Source organism: Protomyctophum parallelum (assembly GCF_964188405.1).
Source record: "Protomyctophum parallelum genome assembly, chromosome: 7".
NCBI lineage: Eukaryota > Metazoa > Chordata > Actinopteri > Myctophiformes > Myctophidae > Protomyctophum > Protomyctophum parallelum.
Window position 1 is genome coordinate 37,154,049 of NC_139705.1, and position 26,401 is coordinate 37,180,449.

Sequence of the window (26,401 nt, forward strand, 5' to 3'; positions counted from 1 at the left end):
GGGCGAGAGGGTCAAGGAGGAGAAGTTGCACTAGTCATGCTCTAGTGTCTAATATTTATGCACCTAATACAGGATAAGTATTAAGTTGTTCATGTCACATGCATGATTGAAGCGGAATGGTAGTTTGAAGTCTCAGTGTATTGTTTTTTTTGTATTACCTCAATTACTTAATTAAGGACAATAAAGTTGTATTTAATCATTTGGAGGAGCAATAAGTTCTTTAAATATTCATCAACCTTGGAATAAGTGTTACCTAAGTGGGTTAAAAGATGAATGGAGACGTTCACTTCTTCTGCTATTTACTATGAACTCTATTATGAACTCTAAAATGCTCTAAAATCCTCTAGATCGGGTCTTTCCGAGATCATTGCAAGGGATGTACAGAGAAACATGAGGTGAAAATAACAGGATGAAAGTTACTTAAATTGTGCCCGTAGATTTGTACAACAAAGGTTGAAACATTTGGAACTACATATTTGTTTGTATAGTATTTAAACAATGAACCAAGGAGCACACTTGACACTACTTGGTTTCTATTTATTACCACTACTACAACTACTACCTACTGCACGCTCTGGTGCTCAATGTCAGTCGTGCATGTGTAAACTTAAACTTGACAGTGTCACAACTTGTTGCATAGCAAACGTTTACATTACGTATCAGCTGCAGGGCTCAATTATTTTTCTTTTTTTTGCTCTTTACTTCAAGGAGCCCCGTCAAAACTGTAGGAACACCCACCAAAACATATATCGGTACTCACTTCAAATGTCTGCAATCAATCAATCAATTTGTTGTCATCCACATGTTTCAATAGGCTACATATACTGTAACCGTTTCATACCCATTGCCCAGGGGCCAGGACCCAAACAAATAGCAGATCAACAAGCTCACAACACATCGCTTTGTGCCACATTGTATTTTCACCACCTCATAAAGGTTTTTATTTATCTATGGAAATTATTCTATTTCTTCATTTAATTTATTAAATACGTTTGAAAAATGTTGGAATTGTTTTTAATTGATGAAAAGTTGTATTTGTTTTGTTTAAACATTTAAAAGTAATTTTATATATTATAGAACCTGAGAGACACAACCTAAGTGGCTCTTTTTAAATCCCTAGATATATTTAATTGTTTTTACTATGTGATATTATTTTACTGCTTCTGTGTACTGCATTATCGATTTATTGTTGTTGTTTAATTCCACCAAGTGCCTCTAAACTGGTGCACTGCATTTCTATATTCCATTGTAAAGCACTTTGTAATTCTGTTTTGAAAAGCGTTTTATAAATAACGTTTTTATTATTATTATTTGTATTATATACTGTGTATGCATCATAAAGACTTAACTGTTGTCCACAATAGTGTATTCTATCTATATATATATATACCGTAATTTCCGGACTAAAGCCGCTACTTTTTTCCCATGCTTTGAACCCTGCAGCCTATACAACGGTGCGGCTAATCTATGGATTTTTACAGCTATTGGCCACTAGCAGACCTTCTAAATCTATCTCTATGGCCTCTATGGCTTATAGTCCAGTGCGGCTTGTATATGTACACATTTGGTTTTTCCCCTAAATTTAGCTGGTGCGGCTTATATTCAGGTGCACTTTATAGTCCGGAAATTACGGTATATATATATATATATATATATATATACACACATACATATACATATACATATACATATACATATACATATACATATACATATATATATTACTTTTTATTTAGAATTTTAAATGTTAAAAAGGGAAATATTTACTCGCGAACCATCCGTGACCCAAAGATTCGACTCCTAACCCTGTTTGGGAAACGGCGTGCTACACTATCGATACCAGTTCAGTGTGTCAGTGAGTGACACACATGTGTCACACACACCTATGACGCACCTGCTGCACGCTCACATGAAACAGCCCCACCTCTCTTTCACAATGCTCGTCTCCGTCTTGTTTCTGCAAATAGGTTCTAAGACTTTTAACACGCGGTGTGGTCGCACAGAAAGCGCAAGAAGGCCAGCACAGCAGACAGCTCTGTGATATCTCTGCTGCGTTGTGCCAATTCAAACTATCTTTTTATATATGCAGAACACCTACTGCTAACAAATGCATACTACAATGCATGTACAAAGAAAGGGATTTTCAACTGGCGGTGGGGGAAAGTGTCACACAAGAACAAATTTGCACTCACACAAATGCTCGCGATCGCACAGATTCAATTCAGGGAGCATGTGTGACCAAAATAGTCTCTCTCCCTTTCATTATCTTACAAATTGGCTGAGACATCTATCAAACATGATGAAAGATGAAACAGGACTCAAACGTAGTGGCATTAATTGTTATGTATTTAGCACATTTTAGCACATTTATTCTTTACATATAAGGAATGGACTTATAAACTACCAAATAGAAAGTCCCTGCTCTAGATTCATGGATTCAATGGTTTGTTTTAGCCAAATCATTACTTGTATGTCACTTTGATTTTGCCTGCATTTCCTGGTTTGAGAGTTCAACCAAAATCCTCAAAGTCAAGCTGCAGACAGCACAGAATACAGATTAAACAGGGTTATTAGGTTTGGGCACTTGGTCACAAATAGGTAGGAAGGAGCCAATTTAAAATCACTCAACTGGCTTCCAGTAGAAGTTAGGGTTAGTCTGTCCAGCTTGACCATGTTCATAAGACCGTAGTCAATCAGGATGGAATATGAAAAACCAGACCGGTCTGTCTTGATCACATGACTGACTATAGAGAATCTTTTTGTCAGAATTGTATTGAGAGGATGGCCCCTAGAGATGCAGCATCTCGTTTTAGAGGAGGGGGTCCTATACATACAACTACAACATTACAGCAGTGCAAGTACACAGTACTAAAGACACATAGGTTAGCAGAGATACAGTACTGTGTACCGATTGCGGCGATTGGTGTGATGTTTGGACAGAATCTGTAGGAGTAATATTTAAACAAAAGTTGTAACAAACATCTGCCTCTTGGTGGCACTATAAAAGTCAGATATGAAAACGGTGGGGCAGAGGTTCTGCTCTGGCCCTAAAGGGAATGTGTGTGCACAGTTTCACGTCGATCGGGCCAATGGTGCCTGAGCTGTACTATTAGCTGTACACAAACGGAAGGACACAGGGACACGCACGGACAGACAGGGGCGAAAGAATTGTCTCTCTTGGCCTGAGACAATGAAGGGTAGTGACCCTGCAGAGCATTGACTAAGGCTTCCAGCAAATCAAAGTGTCTTGCAAGACACTGATATTTAAAAGGAGCATTCATCCTCCATTTCTCTTCTCTCCTCGTGTTATGTTGAACAAATTGTGAGGACCAGAACATTCCAAACTGTGGTCACATCGGCAGATCAGATTCACATCCAAAACAGAACGTGGAATATATCTTATTCCATGTGCAGTTTCCCCGTTTATAACTTCATAATACAAATATGATTTGTGGCAAGTAAGCAAAAAAGAAAAACACAGTGATGAAAGTGTTTAAAACTTACCAATTATTTGAAGTTGTGCCTTCATTGGGTAGCCATTGGAAGGGCCTGGCTTGGCAACACCGCTGGCCATGACATAGGGCTGTGTTTCTGCAAAACAGGCCATATGAAATCATTAGGACTTTTACAAATAGACATGACTGCTTCACTTCAAGGCATAGTAGTCCACTCGTGTGGTCTTTTTGGATCAGTGCAGGACATTAGGTCAGGACATTTATAAAATTTTAGGCATACCGGTACTTAACATTGTTGAGGGAACATACTTTAATCCTTTTTTTTTTAATAGCTTTGGAGCTGCCCCTGCAAGTATTTTAATAACAAGATATGAAATTAAATCTGGTGCACATGCATTTAGTATTCCAGCTTGGATAAGTGGAACTAATCCGCTATTACACTTTACGTTGTAATGTACTCATATAACAATTAAATCAAGGTTTCCCATTGTCTTTTTTCCCCACAATTGTTTACATTATTTAGTGTTTTGCCAACTATGAGGACCTTATTTCAATATCTCCAAGGAACAGTCCAATGGTTGGGAATCGGTGCTAAACAATGTATTTTGGTCTCAAAGCTCCTAGCATTGATAGAAGATATTCACCCATTCTGGACGGGAACCCCTTTTGGTGTTTTAACTAAGCATTATGTTATACTTTAGCTATTGAAAAATAGCAGATCTACAAGCTCATAGCGTGCCACCGAGTGGCGCGCTACGAGCTTGTAGGTCTGCTATTTTTGAAAAATCGTGAAAATGCGGCACAAATCTTTGAATATATATTCTTTCGACGTCAGGCCTAAATAGGTTAAGCAGAACGACTTGAAGCACATACTTAATAAAGTAGCCCAATCTGTCTGTTACACGGTAACCTGACAAAGTATTATACAGACACTCCAATGGGCTGTGCTAACAACGGGCATAGACAGCAATATCATTTGACGGTGTGTGTGACTGTGGACAAAGGTCAGTCCTCTAGCCCATTCTGACCTGAGGTCAGATTCATACGAGGTTTCCACTGGACACACACTGGTCTGATTAACCCATTCTGACCTGAGATCAGATTCTAAAAAATGTCAGTCGTTCTTCGATTTTTCAAAAAATAGCAGACCTACAAGCTCGTATCGCGCCACTCGGTGGCGCGATATCAGCTTGTAGATCTGCTATTTTTCAATAGCTAAAGCATAACATGATGCTGACACCAAAATGGGTGCCCGGTCAGAATGGGCTAGTAGTGCCAGTCTGGACCTTGCAGCAGCCTTCCTTAGACCTAGTCTGAGCAGGTACCTGGGGCTTTCACTTCACAGACAGACAGATAAGGACTACAATTGCCATGTCCCCCTCTAAGAAAACACCCCATATTATTATATACTGTAGACTTAAGATTCTGCTAAGTGTTTCCCCAAGGAAAAAACAGAGTATAGGTGGCAAGTACCGGTGGACGGCACTGGACGCACAGGCCTGGCACACGCACTCACTACATGATATGGACATGTCGTCTTACTTACACGTGGATTTAACACATAATTTAGCCACTGAAACAAGTCAACATCTAGAAAAACACACAGATTAATGGATAACTGTAATTCCATTTGGGGAGAAACGTCATAGAGTATAGTACTGTAGTACACAGCCATTTAGGGGAGAGTTAACTTAGCCTTGTGTGATCTTTCGTTGCCCTAATGTGTCAGTGAATAATGCATGTTCCTTCTTCCATCTCTTCAAGTATGCAGATGGTAGAGAGGGAAAGAGTGAGGCGTGCTGGCTGGGTAAACTTTCACTTTGGCTTCTGCGTCAGTCTTTGTCAATAATTCATCAGTGATGCTGACTCCACAGCCTTGCCAGTGGGCGGGCTCACTGGGTTTTGGACAAATTCTGACAATTATTTTTTTGGGGGGGCGGAGTAGCAGCAGTGTGATTTGGTCTGGGGCCGTCGACACACAGAGAGTGAGTGTGTGAAAGAGTATAATGAAGCTATGCCTAATACCAAAAATAAATCATAGATCTACAAGCTTCAGTTCAGATACTCTTTACAGAAACAAGAACTTATTACTATTTAGGAGGGCCCAAAACAACATATCAGTTAATTGCGTTTACACACACCCAGCACACTAACCTTCTCAATAATCAAGATCCACAAGCCTGTGCCCTCCTCCAGGCATTGCTAAATGAAACCAATGCCTACACTTGTGACCTAAACTGAAACCTAAATCCAGATTTTTACTTCTACAACCTTGCTCTTGCAACATATCATTATTAAAAAATAAATTGATGCAATCAACTCTGTGCAAGTGTGGATAACTGTGTAGTCAATCTCAGAATGCATAATGCACATAATTGCACATAATGCAATCATTGCAATTTGTACTGTTGTGAGCGTGTAGATCTGCTGTTTAAGCTGAATGTTAACTCCACAGTAGGGGACACTAGGGCAGGGGTTCCAAAACCTTTTTAGTTTTTATACTAAGTACCACCACAGAAAATAGCCGGCTCTCCAAGTACCACCATAATAACTGATGTTAAAATACAGGAGCGTAGACCAGCTTTTAACACAGGAGGAAAATGCAATTTATTATTATTATTTATTCTTTGAATTGTTTGTTTTTGTTCCATTCCTAAGCCAATTTTGCAAGTGAAACTACAGGAAAGTGAACTCACTGGAAACAGGTAATAGGTATGCCACCTTCAGGAAACCAGAGCTACATTTCTGCACAGAGCCATGATGCTACTGGGCGAATCGACTCCTTACCTCTGGTGACGGTAGAGAATCCCATCACAATGAGATAAGCTGAACACAGCCTAGACATACTAAATAGGCCTCACACTTATATGGTCAATTCTGCATATATATATATATATTATATATATATATATATATATGAGACAAAAAAAGAAGGGACTCCTGCACATCCAAGAAACCCTATGGGAGGTGCAAGTCTAGTTAGCAGGCATAGACTTCAAAAAGAGAGATAAACCTTCCAATGAGGGGACAGGGACTGCACACTCCAGGGAATAGAAACGGACAATTTACTGCATCACCAACGTATTTATTAGCATGACACGTTTCGCCGTGAGCTTCGTCAAGTGCTCATAGCATTGAAATATATATATGATCGTGTTTTAGATGAAAGAAATTAAGCATAAAGGAAATTAGATGCCAAACCAGCCAGTCAGTCTTGAATTGCTAAGTGATATACATTCCTAGTCACGTTTCCAATGACGGAAGGACGAAATTACATTACAAAGCAGATAGGCCTGTCTTGGGGCATTCCTTCCTTGGGGTTGTAATAAACAGTTAAGTCAGCAGAGATGGTTAACAACCGCATGACGCTCACAGAGGACAACAGTGACAGAGTAGAAACTAACACCGTAACACGACCAACCTTGCCAAACTACTAGCAACAAACTAACTGTGACCATAATAAATAAACCTTTGTCTGGTTCTTGTCATCCTGGCTATTGGATGGTATTTTCATCAAGTCTACTCAAGCTTAAGACAACAATAGTGGTGTTGACATTTGAAAGGCTGGGGGATGGGGGAGTGTGTGTGTAAGCTGTGTTATGCAATTTTATTGTGTTTATTGAAAGAAAAAAAAACAATCGCATAGTTTATCAGTTGTTTAGTTATTATGTCAGTGTGTCAGTAGAATGCAATTACCAGTTGGTTTAGTATTTAGTAGTCATTACATGTCGAATGTCATTCAGTAGATTCAGAATATACCAGTTGTAAGCTAGTACATTTTACATCATTACATGTTGAATGTCAGTAGACTAGATAGCAGTATTTACCAGTTGTAAGTTAGTTATTACATGTTGAATGTCAGTCTTCCAGATGGTTTAGTTACTGGCCATTGATTGCTTGATTGAACACTGTATTAACAGTTCTCAAATAGTATAGTGGTACAATTACACGTACTATCAATGATGCTAAAAGGATAACACAAAAAGCCCCAAGGGCTTGTTTCCATTGTGGCCCTATAATGTATCAAAAACATGTTGATTACATGTTGAATGTCAGTGGTTTAGTAGTTAGTCATTACGTGTTGAACGTCAACAGACAGCCGTAGCAGTATTTCACACCAGACACTCCAGTTTAGTTGTCATTGTTGTTACATGTTGAATGTCAGTACATAGCAGTGTTTACCAGATGCTTCAGTTAGTTGTTATTACGTGTTGCAAGGCTAACGTTAGCCTGTTAGCTGGTGTTATCATGGCTGGTAGAGTAGGCAACCAGATGTAACCGGGGTAAAAAGAGGTTCGAGCGGCTGGTATCACTGACCTGAATCCGATGGTCGGACGTGGGGTTGAACGAGGCCGTGGCGCTTTTAAATCCTGCTAGCTTGTTTGTGTGTTTGTTTGGAAGGTGTTTTCCACTTCAGGAACAAACTTCCACCATCTTCCTCACCGTCGCGTCACGTGACCGAAACAAACAAGGTGGGGCGCCGTGAGGAACGCGTCTTCTTCCTGTGCACTCTGATTGGTCCAAACGGGGAGGCAGGAGGACCAATGAGCGGCTGGAACAAGCATAGCCAATGGTTCACAATGACGCTCGTACTTCACGATTATTTATGACAGTCATGTTTCAGGGCTAGAAGCAGAACAAGCAGAGAGAATGAGAGATAGAGGCAAGGAAAGTCCAAACTTTTTATATCAAGGAAGAGACGACAGACGACCTTAGAGTATAGCAGACGACCCACTAAATATTTGGACACGCACGCACGCACGCGCACACACACACACACACACACACACACACACACACACACACACACACACACACACACACACACACACACACACACACACACACACACACACACACACACACACACACACACACACACACACACACACACACACACATTTTAACAATTTATTTATGTCCACACAAAGGAAATTGCATAAAAGGACATAAATAGCTCAGGTGCAACAAAGTTAATTACATCCACAAAATCAAGGCATATCATCATGTCCTCAGTCATGGGCACAAGGAGGAGTAGTGTAGTAGGCAAACTCCCTCCAACAATTGTTATTATATTATTATTATTATTATTGTTGTTGTTGTAGGCTACCTGTCATATGTTTTAGGTTTTTTGCCGAAAATAGGCCCATTTTAAATTGTATATTAAATCTAAAGGTGGTCAGATTAGAAGTAAAACCCAGATAAGGAGTATTTCTGGCTGTAGAATTAATTTATTCTGTTCACTTGGCGTTGAGATATTTAGCAGTGAATGAACCCCGCTGATGTGATAACAATTACCTCCAGCAGATGGCGTCGTTGGACATGGAATTCACACCAGCCCCACGATCCAGCTACCAGCTAGAGTGTACTGTGAATCAATAACTATTATCGGGCATTTAATTGAATTTGAACTGAAATGGCTGTAGGCTATAATTTAAATTCAGACCATTCGGAATAGGGTACTCTCAAAAGGCCATGTGGTTTTTGCAATTTGCTCACATCTCCATAAAACTAGTTACAGAATTAATAGTGGAACTGTGGAAGAAGTGTGGTTGAAAACTTTGAAAACAACTGAGTTAATATCTAGGCACCGCCTATTATTTCTAGTGGCTGGGACCAGCGCTGCTGGCTTAGGAGTCCGAGACACTTGGATCATCATGACATCAAACGGATATTTGGAGGAAGAATAACCTGACCACTCATACAAACAAACAATTTAACAGGTAGGCTACACGTCTCTCAACAGGTATGCCACAATAGGCCACAGTAGACAGCTATTTATCCGATAATTGACTGGCCTGGCGTCATATTATCCACTTGTATTAATTTAGCTGTTTGTGGTGATCGATTTGTCTGCGTGGGTGACTGGTTGTGTAAACCAATTAAACAGAAGGAAGACAGGTTTGTTATAGGCTATGCATTATTTATAGAAAGCATTCAGTGTCTATATGGTGTGTTCTTGGAGAGCAGAATACTGTTAACAAGACTGCTAATATTACACTGAGATATGGCACCTGTTAGCCTACATGTAGCCTACACCTCTTTTTAATTAGGCTACTAGTAGTAATAGTAGGCTATGGGATGCATAAATCAAGGTGGCAGCAAGTAGCCTACTATTTAGAAAACTGTCATGACACAATTTATATTCTCAATTATTGTGTTGTGTAAAATAAATAGATAGGATATAATGTTATAAAATACAATTAATTAGGCCTGTGTGTTTCACAATCAACCTTGTGATGGAATCTTTCAAGGTCCCTGGTCAACATCAGGGGAAAATGGGAACACTATCCTTGACTTAATATATAGGCTACCATAACCTGGACTGTATATTGACTTTGCTACAATCATCGAATTGCTGCATGCCCTCTGGCTGCCCTTTGGTTCTTGCCTTTTTCTCCCCAAGAATTTGTCGCTGCTGTTGTAACATATCCTACTAGCTCACCTGCCAGTGAGGAGCCCCCACTGGGAGGACACAGCACCTCCGCCCCACTCCTCCGTCCCACCCAACACTCCCTGTAGAGTTCTGACAGTACAGGGGCCGTCCCGGCGCAGGAGTACATACACTACTAGACTATAGTGCAAATGACAAATATCTCTCTCTCTCTCTCTCTCTCCTGCATCTACACTGTTTGTGTAGATGCTCGACAAAGACGGATGTACCACAATCAATAATTAAAAGAACCCCTAGACTCTGCAGTGGTGGTGGACAGGTAGGCTACTTTACCACTGCACCACCCGAGCGCCCTCTCTCTGCATGAGGGAGAGGTAGGCTACTTTATCACTGCACCACCCGAGCGCCCTCTCTCTGAGGGAGAGGTAGGCTACTTTATCACTGCACCACCCGAGCGCCCTCTCTCTGAGGGAGAGGTAGGCTACTTTATCACTGCACCACCCGAGCGCCCTCTCTCTGAGGGAGAGGTAGGCTACTTTACCACTGCACCACCCGAGCGCCCTCTCTCTGAGGGACAGCGAGTGCATTTTCCGGCGCTTCTGCTCCCTCTTGCTGGGCGTTGTTCCACTATGAACTACCCAATTCTCACTGAGTGTGATGGGTCTTTAACCACTTGAACCTTAGCATGCCTAGTCGGGGGGTATACTTTCTAATAGGCTGCTACCTAATGTTTTTTGGTGAAGAGGAGGACATTATGGCCAGTGTCTATGGTAGAGTGTGATGGTGTGTACAGTGTGTCTGCTGGGGTTTTGGGAAGAGTTGTTCCAATACCAGTATCAGAAAAGCTGCCGATTGTGCCAATAACTGCCTAAAATGCTGGTATATCGGTATCGGTGAGTGTGCCAGTCTATACATGAAGATATGTCATTTGCAGTAATCAATTATTTTGTATGGTCTACTCTGCACTGTGCAGTGTTGAACAGATACATTTCAGCTGCCTTATCACAATAGTTGCACAGAAAAGGCTAAATCAGTGGTTCTCAAAGTGGGGTCTAGGGGAGGGACCCTCAGGGATCATTGAGGATGTCCAAATCGACCCTTACAGGTCTCTAACTCCGACTGAGAGTGTAGAAATGGAACGAAATGAGCTATGGAGGTCCTTGACATTTTACATTTTGAGAACCACTGGGCTAAACAAATGGCAGATAAGACCTACAGTATGTCCTTCTTTCTGCTGTAGAAACACACAACTTCATCACAGGATCCCTTGACCTCACTGAATCCTCCTCCCCTCATGTGGCAAGCATGCCCCGAGGCCTGGCCCACACACACACATGTACGCACACACGCACGAACACACACACGCACACGCACACACGCACACACACACACACACACACACACACACACACACACACACACACACACACACACACACACACACACACACCTTTCAGTTTTTACACACTTGTTCAATTCTATTCAATTCCATAGACAATTATTGATGTCATAGTCGACTGATGTCACAGGCTGGCCAGATGAAGTCCATGCGTCACATTGGAGCCAGTACGCTGTTCTCATGTGTCTCCCGAGATCCACATGATTGATTTTCTTCCTGGAAAACAAGTTATTTATGGCGAGTGATGCAGTCAGGACACTGTATACATTATACCCACCTTATTATATGCATATTGTTTATGCAACTACTTTAATGCCATTACTCAGAAGTGGGGTTTTTTCAGTAGAGTAATCATCCTGTTACGGTAATTGTACTCTCTTAATTCCTGTTACTATACCTGTAGAACAATGGTTCTCAAACATTTTTATTTTTGTTTCCTGTATTATGTACAGTATGTAGGTACCGTATGCTTGCATTGATTAGGCCACGGACCCCCACTCTTGTGTTACAGACCAGTAAGTGTCCATTTGGCTCCTAACTATGAATCCTTTAGCTGGGGACTCCCTGGAACCCTGGACCCCACTTTGAGAACCACTGCTGTGGACTGCATTGTTTTTTATCCTTCTTTGTTAACAAGGTCAGTGATGTCGGATCTAACATAATGCCCCCTTCCTCCTCCTCCGCCGATCATGTTGTTTTGTCCTGGTTTGCCCCTGTCTCCTTGGCACAGCGTCTCAAATGAACACTCCAGTCCCCGGGATGTCCTACCCATTCGATTCTTGAAAGAGGTTCTGTTATTCATTTACTGGTTTATTCACCATTGTGAGTTTAGTCCATCACATCTGGCTGTGGCCCCAACTGTTTTAAATTAGTCAGTGTACGCCTATACAGCCAGTATCCCGGCCTCGATTCAGCTCTCCCACATTATTACAGAGTAGACCCATCCTTCCAAAATACCCGTCAACTCCGTTAAAATCACCTGTAAGACTTTTCTCTCTGGTCAGGGCCCAATTTGCACCACCCCTTACTTACCCCTTATACATAAATGTATTTGCCTTTTTTTTGTTTTACTTTCTTTTTTGTTTTGTTTTAATAGTTCGATCTACATCAACACGTTGTGAGCTTGTAGATCAATTTGAACTATTTAAAACATGTTTTAAAATAGTAAAAAATGGCAAATATGTTTAGGGATAAGATGTAAGGGGTGGTGTAATGAGTGTCTTTGAACCCTATACTATAAATATAAATTAGGTTATTGTTGGGGCTAAAAACGATTTTATTTATTTTGTAAGCTTTATCCAATTACCCCCAACATTTTAATAGTCTTGGCACAAACAGGACTAATGACTCAAATGAGTTGCAAAGCATAAGATTTTTCTGTGAATATATTTGTAAATATAAACCTATATAAATAAACCTGTATATCACTGGCAATACACATTTGGACCAAAACCTCCTGTGTTTTTTTTGCAGTGTTTTCGCAGAGGTTGCTAGAATAACTGGCTGAACAATTGTGTAAACAAATCCACATGATTTTTCTCTAGGTACTGCAAAATGGTCCAGTTGGGACACTCTGATTTAAATCATAATGAACACTCTTCTAAGAATTTGCATTGCCTCTGGTTGAGCTTATTCTTGTGTGCTTGTCTGAAATAATTACTGGGACGTTTTGCAGAGTTGGTGGTATTCCTCCTTCCGTTGATTTGTGTGCCTGGTCCTGTCAACACAATCCACTTGCAGCTGTAAACAGTGTTAGGTAATAAGTCAGTGGTAGACAGTAAGTTAGTAACAAAGTACATTTACTTGAGCACCGTATGTACTTTACTTGGGTCATTATATTTTTGGATTGATTGATTGATTGATTGATTGATTGATTGATTGATTGATTGATTGATTGATTGATTGCTTGGGGCAACCAAGTCAGTGGCGCCCCTGGTTGAATAATTTGTTTGCCACTGGTAATAGTGTTTGCCTACTATTCCTTATTTGTTCTTTGGGTCCTGCATCTGCAAAACACCAGATGAGAACATATTAACTATTTAGCGTTGATAGAAGTGACAGTGGACTCCTACCTGGACATAATATAATATAACTGTACTGTATGGGTCTGCAGTCGATCCCCATTCTAAGGAGACCTGACCTAGACCACCATCTTACCAATACTGTAGACCGATATTTTGTTTAAAAAAATAAATAATAATGCAAAATCATGAATTCAATTTGAAAAAACATAGTTTTGATTACTATTTGAGAACATTTAACGTATAAGCAATCAAATACGAAATTAATGTTTTGATTAATTAAAAATGTAATAATATTTAACATTTAACTTGAATTATACAATGAACAAGCAAATTAGTAAACTGAAATGACGCAGGTGACCCATTGTCAGCATGTAGATCTGCTATTATTGTAGTAAATAAACGGTTCAAAAAAATTGGCTGCATAATTGCCAGTACCGATGTCATGAAGAAAGTCAAATAATGGCTGTTATATGGCCTAAAATTATATAACGGTCTGGCTCTAATCTAATATAATGGGACATTTTTTGGGCATGCCATTGTAGGTTAAAATATTCAAAAAGAAAGGGAAATAAAAGTAGCAGATCCATAAGCACACTTTTGTGCAACAACGCCATACAATGACATTAACAATACATTTCCCTTTTTTCCCCCAAAGTAGATAAAATAGCAGATCTACAAGGCAAGCTCACAACACGTCACATTGCTGATGTGTTGACCCCTGAACCAGTCGCTCATTCACAGTGTCACAATGAGTATCAGCCTGGAACAGGCTGGTCTCACTGGGCAGCTGTCAGCATATTAATAGCTGCTTTGCCTTCTACTTTTGCAACACAGCCAAGTGTCAAGCGCACCCCACTCCCCTAAAATTGCTCCCGGTTTATTTTAGGGTTGTGTGTGTGTGTGTTGTGTGTGTGTGTGTGTGTGTGTGTGTGTGTGTGTGTGTGTGTGTGTGTGTGTGTGTGTGTGTGTGTGTGTGTGTGTGTGTGTGTGTGTGTGTGTGTGTGTGTGTGTGTGTGTGTGCGCGCGCGCGGGGCTTCAATGTGATGATAGGTGTGAAGGTGAAGCTGCCATGTTGCTAATGGCTAATTATTGTGATCCTAAGTACAGCATGCCACCCTGTTTGTCAATATGTCAAATTATTCAGGCAGTCGTATGATTTTAGACTTGTTTTCTTAACCCATTTATATAAAATGTTAAATATATTTGGGCAATATGCAATAGTATTATGTACAATAACATGTACATATATAACACAGTCAATTCAATTCAATTCAAAGGGCTTTATTGGCATGAGAAAACATACGTTTACATTGCCAAAGCAGAAAGAACAATACAACAATACAGCAATACAATCAAAACAAAAATTATGTACTTTGTCAGAATCTTCAATAGATCAACTTCTATGTAACACAGTCACACACACACTCTGTTCATCCACATACAAAGAGGGGGGGAATTTTCTAATGCTAGGAAATCTGTATGCATGCGTGCGTGCGTGCGTGCGTGTATTCTGTACTATCCGTTCTGCTTCCACTGCCCCAGGGGTATAAAAAAAAAGAAAAAAACAGTATGGCCTAGCTCCAAGCTGGACAATCTATTTCTGGATCCAGCGATGGGAAAATAAGCAAGTATATAATAACTCATACGTGGACAGCTAGGGCCTCTGTTAGGACACATACTACAAACAAACAATACACACTAGCGGAGTGACTCTTGCACTGATTTATTGGACTTAAGTATTTAAGTATGACTCTATGAGCCAAATTCAGCAACAGGCTAGAAACTGGTTGAAGTTCAGTTCAGACACAGTTAACTCCTGTGTTAAAGTGGGTACACTCTCAGAGTTACACTCTGCACACTCTGCTACATTTACTTACACTAAGTACTGTTGCACTGTCTGTACATAGCACAAGAACAATTTTGAGTATTTCCAATTTCCATTCCAATACTTGTTCTTCTACTCCACTGTCTGCATCTCAGCAGATGTCTTTTGACTTTTACTCCACCACAATTATTTGACAACTTTAGTGACATGTAGATTTTGATTATCATACTATAAACGAGCGAATGTCTGTCTGTCTGTCTGTCTGTCAGAAACAAACACTTATCTCCTCATTGCCTGCACCAATCGCTCCCACTTTTCACACAGGCATTGACCATAATAATATGGAGGTCTTAACGAAGCCATTTTTCCAATAAGATTAATAATGAATTTATTAGTGAATAAAAACCTGTTTATTTGTCCGTGGTCTATCTCCGACCGAGCCACACTATTAGCACACATCTCTCCATGCCAAAATAAATCTGCACGCTCCCACAATCCAGCTAGGCTACTTTTTACCGACGCAACTGTCGTATTTACTGTACAGATATTGTTTTTACATCACCCATTTATATGAAATTATAATCCAACCCAGGGCGCAGTACCCCCCGCGGCCACCAGGGGGTACTGAACAACTCATCTCCCCATAAATGCAATTACTACACTACTAACATGACAATGACTGTTTGAGACTTTCAGTTCTATGTATGACTATGATGTACTGTTTTTCCATTTCCAGTGAACAAGTCTATATTAAAGCAATTCTTCCTCAAAATACAATAAATACATATATCAATAATATGATATATTACATCACATTACCCACACTGTACATTTGGGAATACCTGTGCGACAGCCCATACTTTCTGTGCTGCATGTCAAACTGGGGTCTTTCATACTTTTCAAATGGGGGTCTGTGGGCTAATAAGTGTACATTTTACAGTCCTTGCCATGAAAATATTTCCCTACCATACAAATATTTTCATGTTATAGTGCTGTTTCTATTCACACAAAAAAGACACAAATATATTATACAAGTTAAAATGAAGAGCAATTAAATATATTTATGGGGGGCAATAGTCCATACAACGGGTAAGGACTATGTATATTAATACAATAAACAAGCAAAAGGGCATTGCCTGACCATGGATCACACCAAAGGACCTGCAACATGACTGAAGAACACGTTCCACTTCAAATCATATTTATCCAACTGATTATTCATCTTAAAGGATCACCTCTCCAAAGCAGCCACAATACCAAGCTATCAATGGTATACTTATGATTGTACTGCAGCATTTTCTTGCAAAAGAAACTACAGTAGCCTACTAATTAGCCTACTTTTGTGCCCAACCTAACTTCCCAAGACCATCTGTAAACAATTCCCCGTTCCCCCCTATCAGTAATGTGATCTATTACAACACATTACCCACACTGAACATCATTTGCTGTTCATATATTCAGAACGGGTAAGGACTATTAATACAAAATACGATACTGCTGCGCTGCTGTCTGCTTAAACCTTTGCTGCTCACACTCCTCCACCCCGGCTACCACCTGATGTGTTGGATCTGCTGGTTAGGTACGGGGGATTCGGAGTCCCTATGGTCGGGACTGATGCGCTTGATCTGAGTACCTAAAAAGCAGATCCAATTAATCGCCAAACCATAAATATATTGCTCATTTTATATTCAATAAATATATATTCCATCCATTCTTGAGTTGTCCTGAACGAACCTACATTACCCACTTTAGCCCTATTAAAAAGTTTCGAACATTTGAAAATAGCAGATGTACAAGCTCAAAATGCGATGCATTGTGAGCTTCTAGATCTGCTCTCTTTTTTTAAAAGAGCACACTTTGTGCGCGAATCGGTTGGCCGGTAGTCATAGACGTGACGTAACTATGTAAGTATGTGCCGCTCACGCCTGTGCTTTGTGGCGGTGATACGTCACTGACTTTACCTTTGCGTTTTCAACCCAGCTTTGTGGGTCTTCACAGTTTCTGTGATGTGATGGACCCATTAAAGAGCGCCCACACAACCCGCTCAGCACGGAAAAAACACGGTCAGTGGCCAACGATAAATCGCTGTCTGCCTTTGTTCAAAATGTACAGTTTGTGTGTGTGTGTGTGTGTGTGTGTGTGTGTGTGTCTCACTCAGATCGCACACTGCCACGACGTGTGGCATTAGACGTGAGCGTGCAAGCTTCTAGACAGTGTTCTAGTGTTAACATAATATATTGGCAGTGGATTTACGGCTTTCAGTGCAAGTGTGAAAGTAGTAGTAATAAAACGGTGTCATTTCTAAATCAAAAGGCCATCATGATGTTAGCTGTGTCCCCTCAGATCTCTGAATGTCCTTCTCTTGTCCCTTTGTGTTGGTGCAACAATGGCTTATTTTTAAACTGTGTGTGTGTGTGTGTGTGTGTGTGTGTGTGTGTGTGTGTGTGTGTGTGTGTGTGTGTGTGTGTGTGTGTGTGTGTGTGTGCCTGTGGCGAGGGGGAGGGGGGGGGGAGTTGTATAAGGAGAGAGGAGAGGAGGAAGTTACAGGATAAGCAGAGGAAGAGAGTAGCTTTCGTCCTTCCTCGTTCTTTACTCACACTCATTCCTTGCACGTGCACATACGCGCACATACACGCACATGCACGCACATGCACGCACACACACACACACACACACACACACACACACACACACACACACACACACACACACACACACACACACACACACACACACACACACACACATCCCTTCATATAGCTCAATGGACCACTATTGTCCTAAATATAGAATAAAAGAAAACAAATGGCCTTATGTACAGTAGTGCAACTATTTCCACTTCAACCCCAGCATCGGTATTGTGGGGAAAGGATTCCCTGAAAATGGCAAATCGACAAGCTCACAAAGCCACGAGTTGATTGTCGATTGGCTATTTTCCCACAATTACATAAAACTGAGGGACTCTAGTTTACCCACATGTGGTTTCAGTGGATAAACCAGGCATAACCCTAACCCTATACCCATAACCTCTAAATGCCTAATCCTAACCCCAACCTGAATCTTGTCATAATTGCAAGCCTTCGTAACCATAAAGCAACCATTTCGCTTGTGAGGACCTGCAGGAAAATTGGCCTAATGAGGTTGTCTAGTTGTCAAATTCAACTATACGTGCGTACGTGCAGGCGTGTGCGCACCTGACCTGACCCTAACCTCTGCTGTTTTGTGTGTGTCCCCTGCGGGAGACAATGATGTCTCACAGGAAATGCAGCTTATCCAGAGAGGGATGAACATAGACACGCACCAGTGTTGCCGGGTCTGCTTATTATAAGCGACTTTGGGCTTGTTCTTCTGCAAATGGACACTTTAGAGTGTAAATATACTCTAGCGTGTAAATATTTCTGTATTTAAAATGTTTCAAAGAGATTCCAAGTATTAGATTTCACTGTCTTCAATATTTTTGGGGAAATAGCAGATCTACAAGCTCTGAGCTTGTGTAGAGCATGAAATGTATGGGTTTAAACTAACTGATAGTCGCTTTGCTTGGGCTTGTTTTAGACCTTGCCCAACTTCATTCTGGGATATTGCCCCTGCACCTTGAGACTGGTAGATACTGTATATAGAGTACTAGAACTTAGAAGAACGGATTTGCACTTACTGTGATATAAATGTTTGTTTTCTATTGCCTGTTATACCATAAGCTACGTCAAAAGTCATTTAGCAGGTGTAAAAACATAGATCTGATGTGGTTAAAGGTGGAGTGCCATGATTTTTTTCCACCCTAAAACATGATCATCAGGTCTTATATAAGGAGGAAGAAGTTTTAAAAAAAGTGTACAGTATTTGTTAAAATGTCGTTTTTATGTGGGCAACCCACCAGTTCATTAAGTATGCCTGGTTTGCCTGGTAGGTGGTGATGGGTGGTGATCCACCTGAACTGAAGCCGCACCCACAGCTGTAGTTGTATGATAAAGGGGGAGGGGTCAGGGGAGGGGCTGATAATGTGATGTCACTATATTACAGTTTTTTTCATTGGCACGTTTGACTGTCAAGGTTTCATTCTCCAGGAAGAAACCCTAAATACAAAGTTAATACATCATTGCACATAAAAACGACTCCAGTGTGCCTAATGAAGTACTGTCACCTCATAGACACATGAAAAACTGGAAAAATACAAAAACTGTGGCACTCCATCGTTAAGCGATGCAGAGTTACTTGCATGAATTATTTTAACGTAACGATATTTGCACTTGCAGAATATTTAGAGAAAGCATGCAGCAAATGGACAAAGAAAACATATATGTGATGTACATTTATTTTTGTTTTCATTTTGTTTTAACCAATTTTTTTTTCCTTTCGTGCAGTTTCTGTTTGGGAAGTTAATGTGATATAGTCTATTTATGTTTTTGGTGTCTTATAATCCCGTAAGGACGACCAAAAACGGAAATAAAAATGCATTAATTAATTAATTCTCACACAGATAAAATGATCACCCCTCCTACAGCACCCAGCGATTCAGAATGTCTTTGGGTTTTTATTAATATTAAACCAATGAAAAGTATTAACAAGAGCATGCGACTTTAATGAAAACTATATGAAACACAGGTTCATGTTTAAATTTTCTGACAAGAAATGTACAAGATTCATGCCAGACAGTGACAATTTGAAATCTAATGGAACATTATATGTGCTACATTACGTTAGCATCTAAGAGTGAATTTATAGCCTATTATATCTCAGTAATGGTTGGCTAGTGGTGACTGGTTTTAATGATGTTTGTGTGTGTGTGTGTGTGTGTGTGTGTGTGTGTGTGTGTGTGTGTGTGTGTGTGTGTGTGTCAGTGAATATTAATATGACTTGTGGGACTGGTTCCGTTTAATTACATGGCTCTGTCTCATTTAGTCATTTAGTCCCATTGCTGGGGGCTATAGGGTCAAGTACTGTACTTACAGTATGTACAATGTTTATAATGATTACTTTCTACTTTTGGTACTTTAAGTACATTTTGATACCAATACTTTACTCATACTTTACTCAACTTTTGCTTGTAATAGAGTATTTGCAGTATTGGTACTTTCACAGAGAGAGAGAGTGAGAGAGAGAGTTGTCTATTGTAATTGTAATTTTGTTGTGTCTTTAGATTTGTTTTACTGGTTAAAGGTTATAATAAGTGTGCGTGCGTGCATGCGTACGCACGAGCGCGCAAGAGAGAATCAGAAGTGACGGATATACCTCAATATATCCGTCACTCGCATATCTTGCGAACATCTGACAATTCGACCTCAACAAGAACATGAGGGAGTGATGAGTGGGTTTACCAGTCATGGTGGGAAGTAGGTCTGACTGGCGGTTGTCCAGAAATAATTCCAATCCTTGCACTGTATCTGTCCCTCTGTATATCAGTTTGTGTCCCTTTTATGCCTATGAATGGAGATGCCTGATGTCACCAAGGCAATATGTCATCATAGTACCGACATCAGCATAACCGAAGGAGCATGCGTTCCGAATGCATGACATCATAGACTGGCCTCCAGCTACAATGATAATAGCCTCGGGTCCCATGCAGGTTTACTTATCTGCGAAAAGAAAAGCCTGGTCACAACATAAGGCAGAGAAGCTATTGGCTGACGTATCCTCCGGAACATCCGTCAAATGTATTTCCCCCGGATACGATATTTTCCCGACCAATCACAACACTTGTTTCATTCGCGGAGAATGTAAACTGATTTGTAAAGCATCAACGTAATTTCCTTGGGCAATACTTCCGCTAAAATCCAGCAACTTCCGCTGATAGTCTTTTCAGCGTAGGTCTTGCCCAGGGTGCAATGATAATGGTTACTGCACTAAGTACTGGCAATGCCTACAAATGGTAACCAAGGGGCAAGCGTTCCCAACGGGCATTGGGCCCAGTTGTTAAAAAGACCTCACGTCTTAACGCCCATGTTTGTTAACCCATGTTAACCCAATTCTACAAAATTGTCTTCTAAATCCTGTTTCTATGTTTCTATGTCAGCCGTTCTCAAACATTTTCATGTCAAGGAACCCCAAAAGATTGTATTTAATTGGCTGCCGACCCCCATCTGAAAATATGTTGTTCCAGGGACCTCCCAGAAGCAAAGATTTGAGTTAAAAACGTTGGCTCTGAAATAATATATTCAAAGCTTTGCACTACATTTTCACGATTTTTCAAAAATAAGCTTGTAGATCTGCTATTTTTCAATAGCTAAAGCATAACATAATGCTTAAAACACCAAAAAGGGTTCCCGCCCCAAAAGGTTGTCTTGGTTACTCAATGTTATTTCTGACACACCATGGGTCTCCATATTTGGGCACAACTGATATGGAAACCCCATATTTGGGCATGACTGAACAATGGAACTCCATATTTGGGCACGACCGATGTCCTACTGATGACACAAGCGTGGAGGTATCTCAGCTTAAAGAGGGCCACACAAAGTGTAGTATCGAGTGAACTACTCCCAGACTACTGTCCCAGACTTCAAGAACAGTCAGAGATTGTAAGACAAGCCAAGGAAGATGCTGATGCCAAAGGAAAACCGCAAAGCAATCTACGAGCTCCTCTTTAAAGACGGGGTAGTAGTCGCTAAGAAGGATGTGCACCTGGCCAAGCATCCCGAACTGGCCGACAAGAACGTACCCAACCTCCACGTGATGAAGACAATGCAGTCCCTGAAGTCACGCGGGTACGTCAAGGAGACATTCTCCTGGCGCCATTTCTACTGGTACCTCACCGACGAGGGCATCCAGTACCTGAGGGACTTCCTCCACCTGCCCGCCGAGATCGTACCATCCACGCTGCGTCGCTCAAACCGCCCCGAGACCGCCAGGCCCAAGCCCAGGGGCACCGAGGGAGGAGAGAGAGCCGGCCGCTTTAACCGCGGAGAGTCCGACAGAGACACGTACCGGCGCTCTGCTGCGCCCCCTGGTGCCGACAAGAAGGCAGAGGCAGGAGCCGGAGCAGCCACGGACTTCCAGTTCAGGGGTGGCTGGGGTGGCTTTGGACGTGGCAGAGGACAGCAGTAAATGCATTCTGCACAATAAATACCAAAACACGCAAAATAAATAAGTTATTCAGCGGCCCAGGCACCTAGGCTGGTAATCCAAGCCTGACATGAGAGCGTGTCTCAGGTTTGACTCCTGATCCCGACAACCGTTGCTGCGTGTCACCCCCCCATCTCTCTCCCCACCCAGTGAGGGTGGACATGCTTCTAGCAGGTCCCATCCTCGTCCACCCAGTGAGGGTGGACATGCTTCTAGCAGGTCCCATCCTCGTCCATCCAGTGAGGGTGGACATGCTTCTAGCAGGTCCCATCCCATCCTTGTCCATCCAGTGAGGGTGGACATGCTTCTAGCAGGTGTATTGCCCAATGATTCAAGCAGGATCTGGTAACCTCCTTGGCGTTGTGCCACGTCATGACCTCCAGCTCCCATAACGTAATGGCCTGCTTACTGCTGGGTCATGGGCCAATTTTTGGCGGTCACAACTCGAATAAAATGTATTTTCTTACATTTAAAAAACAATTACATCAAAAGATTTGCGCTCACAAATAAGAAATTCTACGGAGCCCCTAAATGGCCATGCATTCAAGATATATTTAATCTCGTCCGTACAAGATAATATCTCGGCCGTATAAGATATTATCTCGTCCATCGACTTCCTTTACGTAATTTAAAGTTAATTGCAAGAAAGAGAATGAGTACTTCTGGGGCCTACTGGGGCCTACTGGCAGCATGCATATCGTCTCTCTCGGGTGGAAACCTCACATGGCCAAAAGAAAAACTGTTCCTGCATGTTCAAATCCAATAGTAGCAAAAGCAGCAGATCTACAAGCTCAAAACGCGTGGCTTCGTGCCACGCTTGGAGCTTGTGGATCGGATCTGTTACTTTTGATGCCTTTGTGTGACACTGTATGAGCAAGTAGGACATTCATTTAAGAAGACGAGACACAAAAAGTATGGGATATGGATATATAGGAACATTATGGAGATATGAGGTTTCTGCCCGACATGTCGTTGATTAGCTATATGCACGCACACATGCACGCTCACACACACACACACACACACACACACACACACACACACACACACACACACACACACACACACACACACACACACACACAAAATGAGATATCACTTCATTAACTCTTACCCCCGAGGTAATTGTCTTTTCAGAAGTCAAAAGGGTTAAGAGCAATATAAATAGTATTACGTGTATAAATAAATATCAACACTAGACTAGACCAGTGGACCACTGGTGTTGTGTTGATTAAAATAAATATAAACAGAGGTTCATAAAGTGGTGTCCGGGAAACCCCAAGGGTCCTTGAGGGGGGTCCCCAGCCAAATTAAGAACAGTTTATTTGCACTGTTATTTTACCAGTCAGAAGTTAGCCCAATAAGAATGTATAAAGAATAGGCCTACAATATTACGTTCAAACACCTACAGTACCTAAGGTATTAGACTGTGTAGAATTCTGAACAAAAGTTATCTTAGAACGAAGATTATGGAGGACCCTGACACAAAATCATTTTTCCCCTTGAACTTGGCATGAAAATGTTTGAGAACCACTGTAGACAATTCAACTCCATTAAACAAAAACTAGAAATAAATATCAAGGGGCTGACCAGTCTCAGAAAAATAATTGATATATAAATAGATTTTATTTTATTTGGTGACATAAAAAAGCACAACAGCATTTGTCGACATACAGTCATTGTATCACAGAGGATGAAAATACAATAAAGTGAGATGTCCATTGCTTCTTCAACAAACAAAATAAACACTAAATATTAAATAACATGATTAAAATTCCATGAAAATGACATTTACTCGTACAGTATGTTCCAGTATATTATAATTTGGTTAATAAGAACTATACCTTCTGAGTAATAATGAGTATGGGCTGGGCATTTTGAAGAGAGGAAAATAACAAAAATAGATAAATAGATAAAAAATATTAATATTTTAATATTAATTAAAATAGCGAGATACGGGAGGTTCCATCAGCAGAATAGTCCGGATCAAAACACGTCATTAAACCTTGAAGTAATGTGTCTCTAAAGCCTAGTTCATGATGTGCGCAGACTGCTTTAGAAAGTTGCAGAGAAAAATCTATTCTGAATTACCACATCACAGCTCAGCTAGATGCTAGCCTCGGAAACCCAGACATTTTTATTTGGCTAGAGATGCTGACTGATTGAGTCCCATGCAATAAGAATAGCAAACAATAACTTTATATGTTATCTGTTTACTGTAACTGTCACTCTTTTTTATGTTTGTATTGAGAAAAAGTGCAAATAAATGACCATATCTGTGTAAATGATTTCTGTCAAAAGGACAACACTAATTAAGAAGCTGGAGAGTTTATTTCCCCTTAAAACCCCTTATTGATCCCCGTGGGAAGATACAGGTTTCATAGCAGCAAGAGTATAAGGAACACAGGAAGTCAATAGACAGCTATTGATAAATAAGAATAAACATAATCTGACACTAGACAAGAATCTAAATATAAAATGTACAACCTATGAACAGTGGAAAATATGAATGAAAATACATATATCATATATGTTTCAGTGAAAATATAAATACAGAAGCTACAGAAGATCTTTGGGCTGACTTAATAATGAGACAGTAAGAAATCTTTGCTGTATGTCATGTGAGAATATAATTGGGTTCCCTGAATAGGGTGGGGGTGGGGGTGCATTTATGGTGGTGGAGGAAATCTCTATGAATGCTGAGGGCCCTCCTCCTCAGCCTTAATCTGTCCCTAAACGCTATGACTGGGAGATGTGATGTTTCCATTTTTCCATTGCATCATTCAGCAGGGTATCCTTTCTGTGTGAAAGACAGTCATTTCTGGACATTGTTCCTTGTAGTCGTGGTGTGTGTGTGTGTGTGTGTGCGTGCGTGCGTGCGTGCATGCGTGCGTGAGTGTGTCCACAGTTTTTGCTACTGCGCTGACCAGCATAATATTGTATTTGGTTTGTGTGGATGCTCAGCTCATTATTGTTGTCATTATACAGCAGTTATCATGCTGTGTGGATGTGGATGGCCAACCAAGCATTGCGATGCAGTAGGCAGAGTTGTCCTGATTTTCCATCCTGAATTATTTTCAAAGTCGTACGATTTGTCACACACGTTACCGCAGTGAAATTAGTTTTCTGTATTAGCTGCAGCTGCAGCTGTGCCACGATCGGGAATCATTGATTTGACCCCCCTATCCAACCCACTGATGCTGAGTGCCAAGTAGGGAGGCATTGGGTCTTTGGGCATTGGGTTTTTACAGTCTTTGGTATGACCCGGCTGGGGATCGAACCCTGACACTCTAACCACAAGGCCACTGTATGATAATTGTGGCTTAAATTGATAGCAAATGCGCATGTGATTATTAAATTGATTAGAAATGTTTTCGGTAGACAAATTAGTTCTCTGAGGTAGCCTATAGTCCAATGTCTGCCTCAATATCTTTGCTTCTCATGTTCATTCTTTCTGTACATATTATATTTCTCCTAGCATGCACATGACCCAGAGTAAGCCAATGACTCAGAGATAGGCATTAGTCCATGGACTGTTTCAGATGCAACCACGTGGCAAGTGGTTTCGTAGCCACACAGCCACTGGCAGTAGGCTGCTAAAAAGCTATACTTCCAAGAGACAACCAAGCGTAGAGTGCTGAGAGATAACAACAAAATGAAGAATTAATGTAATGGAGTGAAAGACAGAGAGAAAAGGAATGGGAGGTAAGAAGAAGAAGGAAGGTGAAAAAGGTTTGTTTGGCCTTTTTGTTCTCTCTTAGTTGCATTTTCCTTCAGCTGTTCCACACTTCCTCTGATGTCTAAATATTCATGTCATATGATTCTATGAAGTATTGTCCTTTTCAGACTTAAAGCACAGACTGCAAATATTCTCTGGTATTCAAACTTGTTTTGACTGCCAGGCGTAGCAGAGTAATTAAGCCCCTCTTGGAGCCAGTTTTAACAGACAGTAGGAGTAGGATACTGTTGATGGCCTAAGAGCTAACCAACAATATTGTTGAAACACAAAGGGGCAACTTTCACTTAGTTATGTGGTTCAAAGTTCTTGCCAAAGGCCTTGCTATCACACTGTTCACTACTGTGGCTTTTCGATTCAGCTTTCTATATTGAATCTTTAACACATTGTGCGCTGTACAAGTGAAATAATTTATGTTTTGGGGGCAAGAATTACCTCCATTTTTATGATCATTAGAGAGAAAAGAAGTTGAGAAAAGGGTTAAGCGACAAGCATATAATACCATTATG

General features: G+C 40.8%; 3 protein-coding genes across 6 annotated transcripts in view; 2 read left to right on the forward strand and 1 right to left on the reverse strand.

Moving 5' to 3' along the window:
- itchb (itchy E3 ubiquitin protein ligase b) overlaps window positions 1-7,910 on the reverse strand; it is a 32,172-nt gene extending 24,262 nt beyond the window's left edge. The window contains exons 1-2 of the mRNA XM_083770361.1: window positions 7,773-7,910; window positions 3,505-3,591 (exon numbers count right to left, since the gene is read on the reverse strand). Coding sequence (XP_083626487.1) covers window positions 3,505-3,574 — 70 coding nt within the window. The 5' untranslated portion in view covers window positions 3,575-3,591; window positions 7,773-7,910. The remainder of the gene's footprint in view (window positions 1-3,504; window positions 3,592-7,772) is intronic.
- A 1,183-nt stretch (window positions 7,911-9,093) lies between these two features.
- Window positions 9,094-26,401, forward strand: part of LOC310862450 (calcitonin gene-related peptide type 1 receptor-like) — a 35,979-nt gene continuing 18,671 nt past the window's right edge. Inside the window, exon 1 of one of the 4 annotated variants that reach the window (XM_083770370.1) lies at window positions 9,094-9,178. The gene's annotated coding sequence lies outside the window, so the exon portion shown is untranslated. Of the gene's footprint in view, window positions 9,179-17,144; window positions 17,161-25,732; window positions 25,889-26,401 lie in introns of those variants that run through there. The other 3 variants (XM_083770372.1, XM_083770371.1, XM_083770369.1) reach the window with 3 other exon arrangements.
- LOC310862459 (small ribosomal subunit protein eS10-like) lies at window positions 21,632-22,138 on the forward strand (the record flags this gene model as incomplete). Its single annotated transcript, XM_083770384.1, has 1 exon — window positions 21,632-22,138. The coding sequence occupies one exon, from the start codon at window positions 21,632-21,634 to the stop codon at window positions 22,136-22,138; it is 507 nt and encodes a 168-aa protein (XP_083626510.1).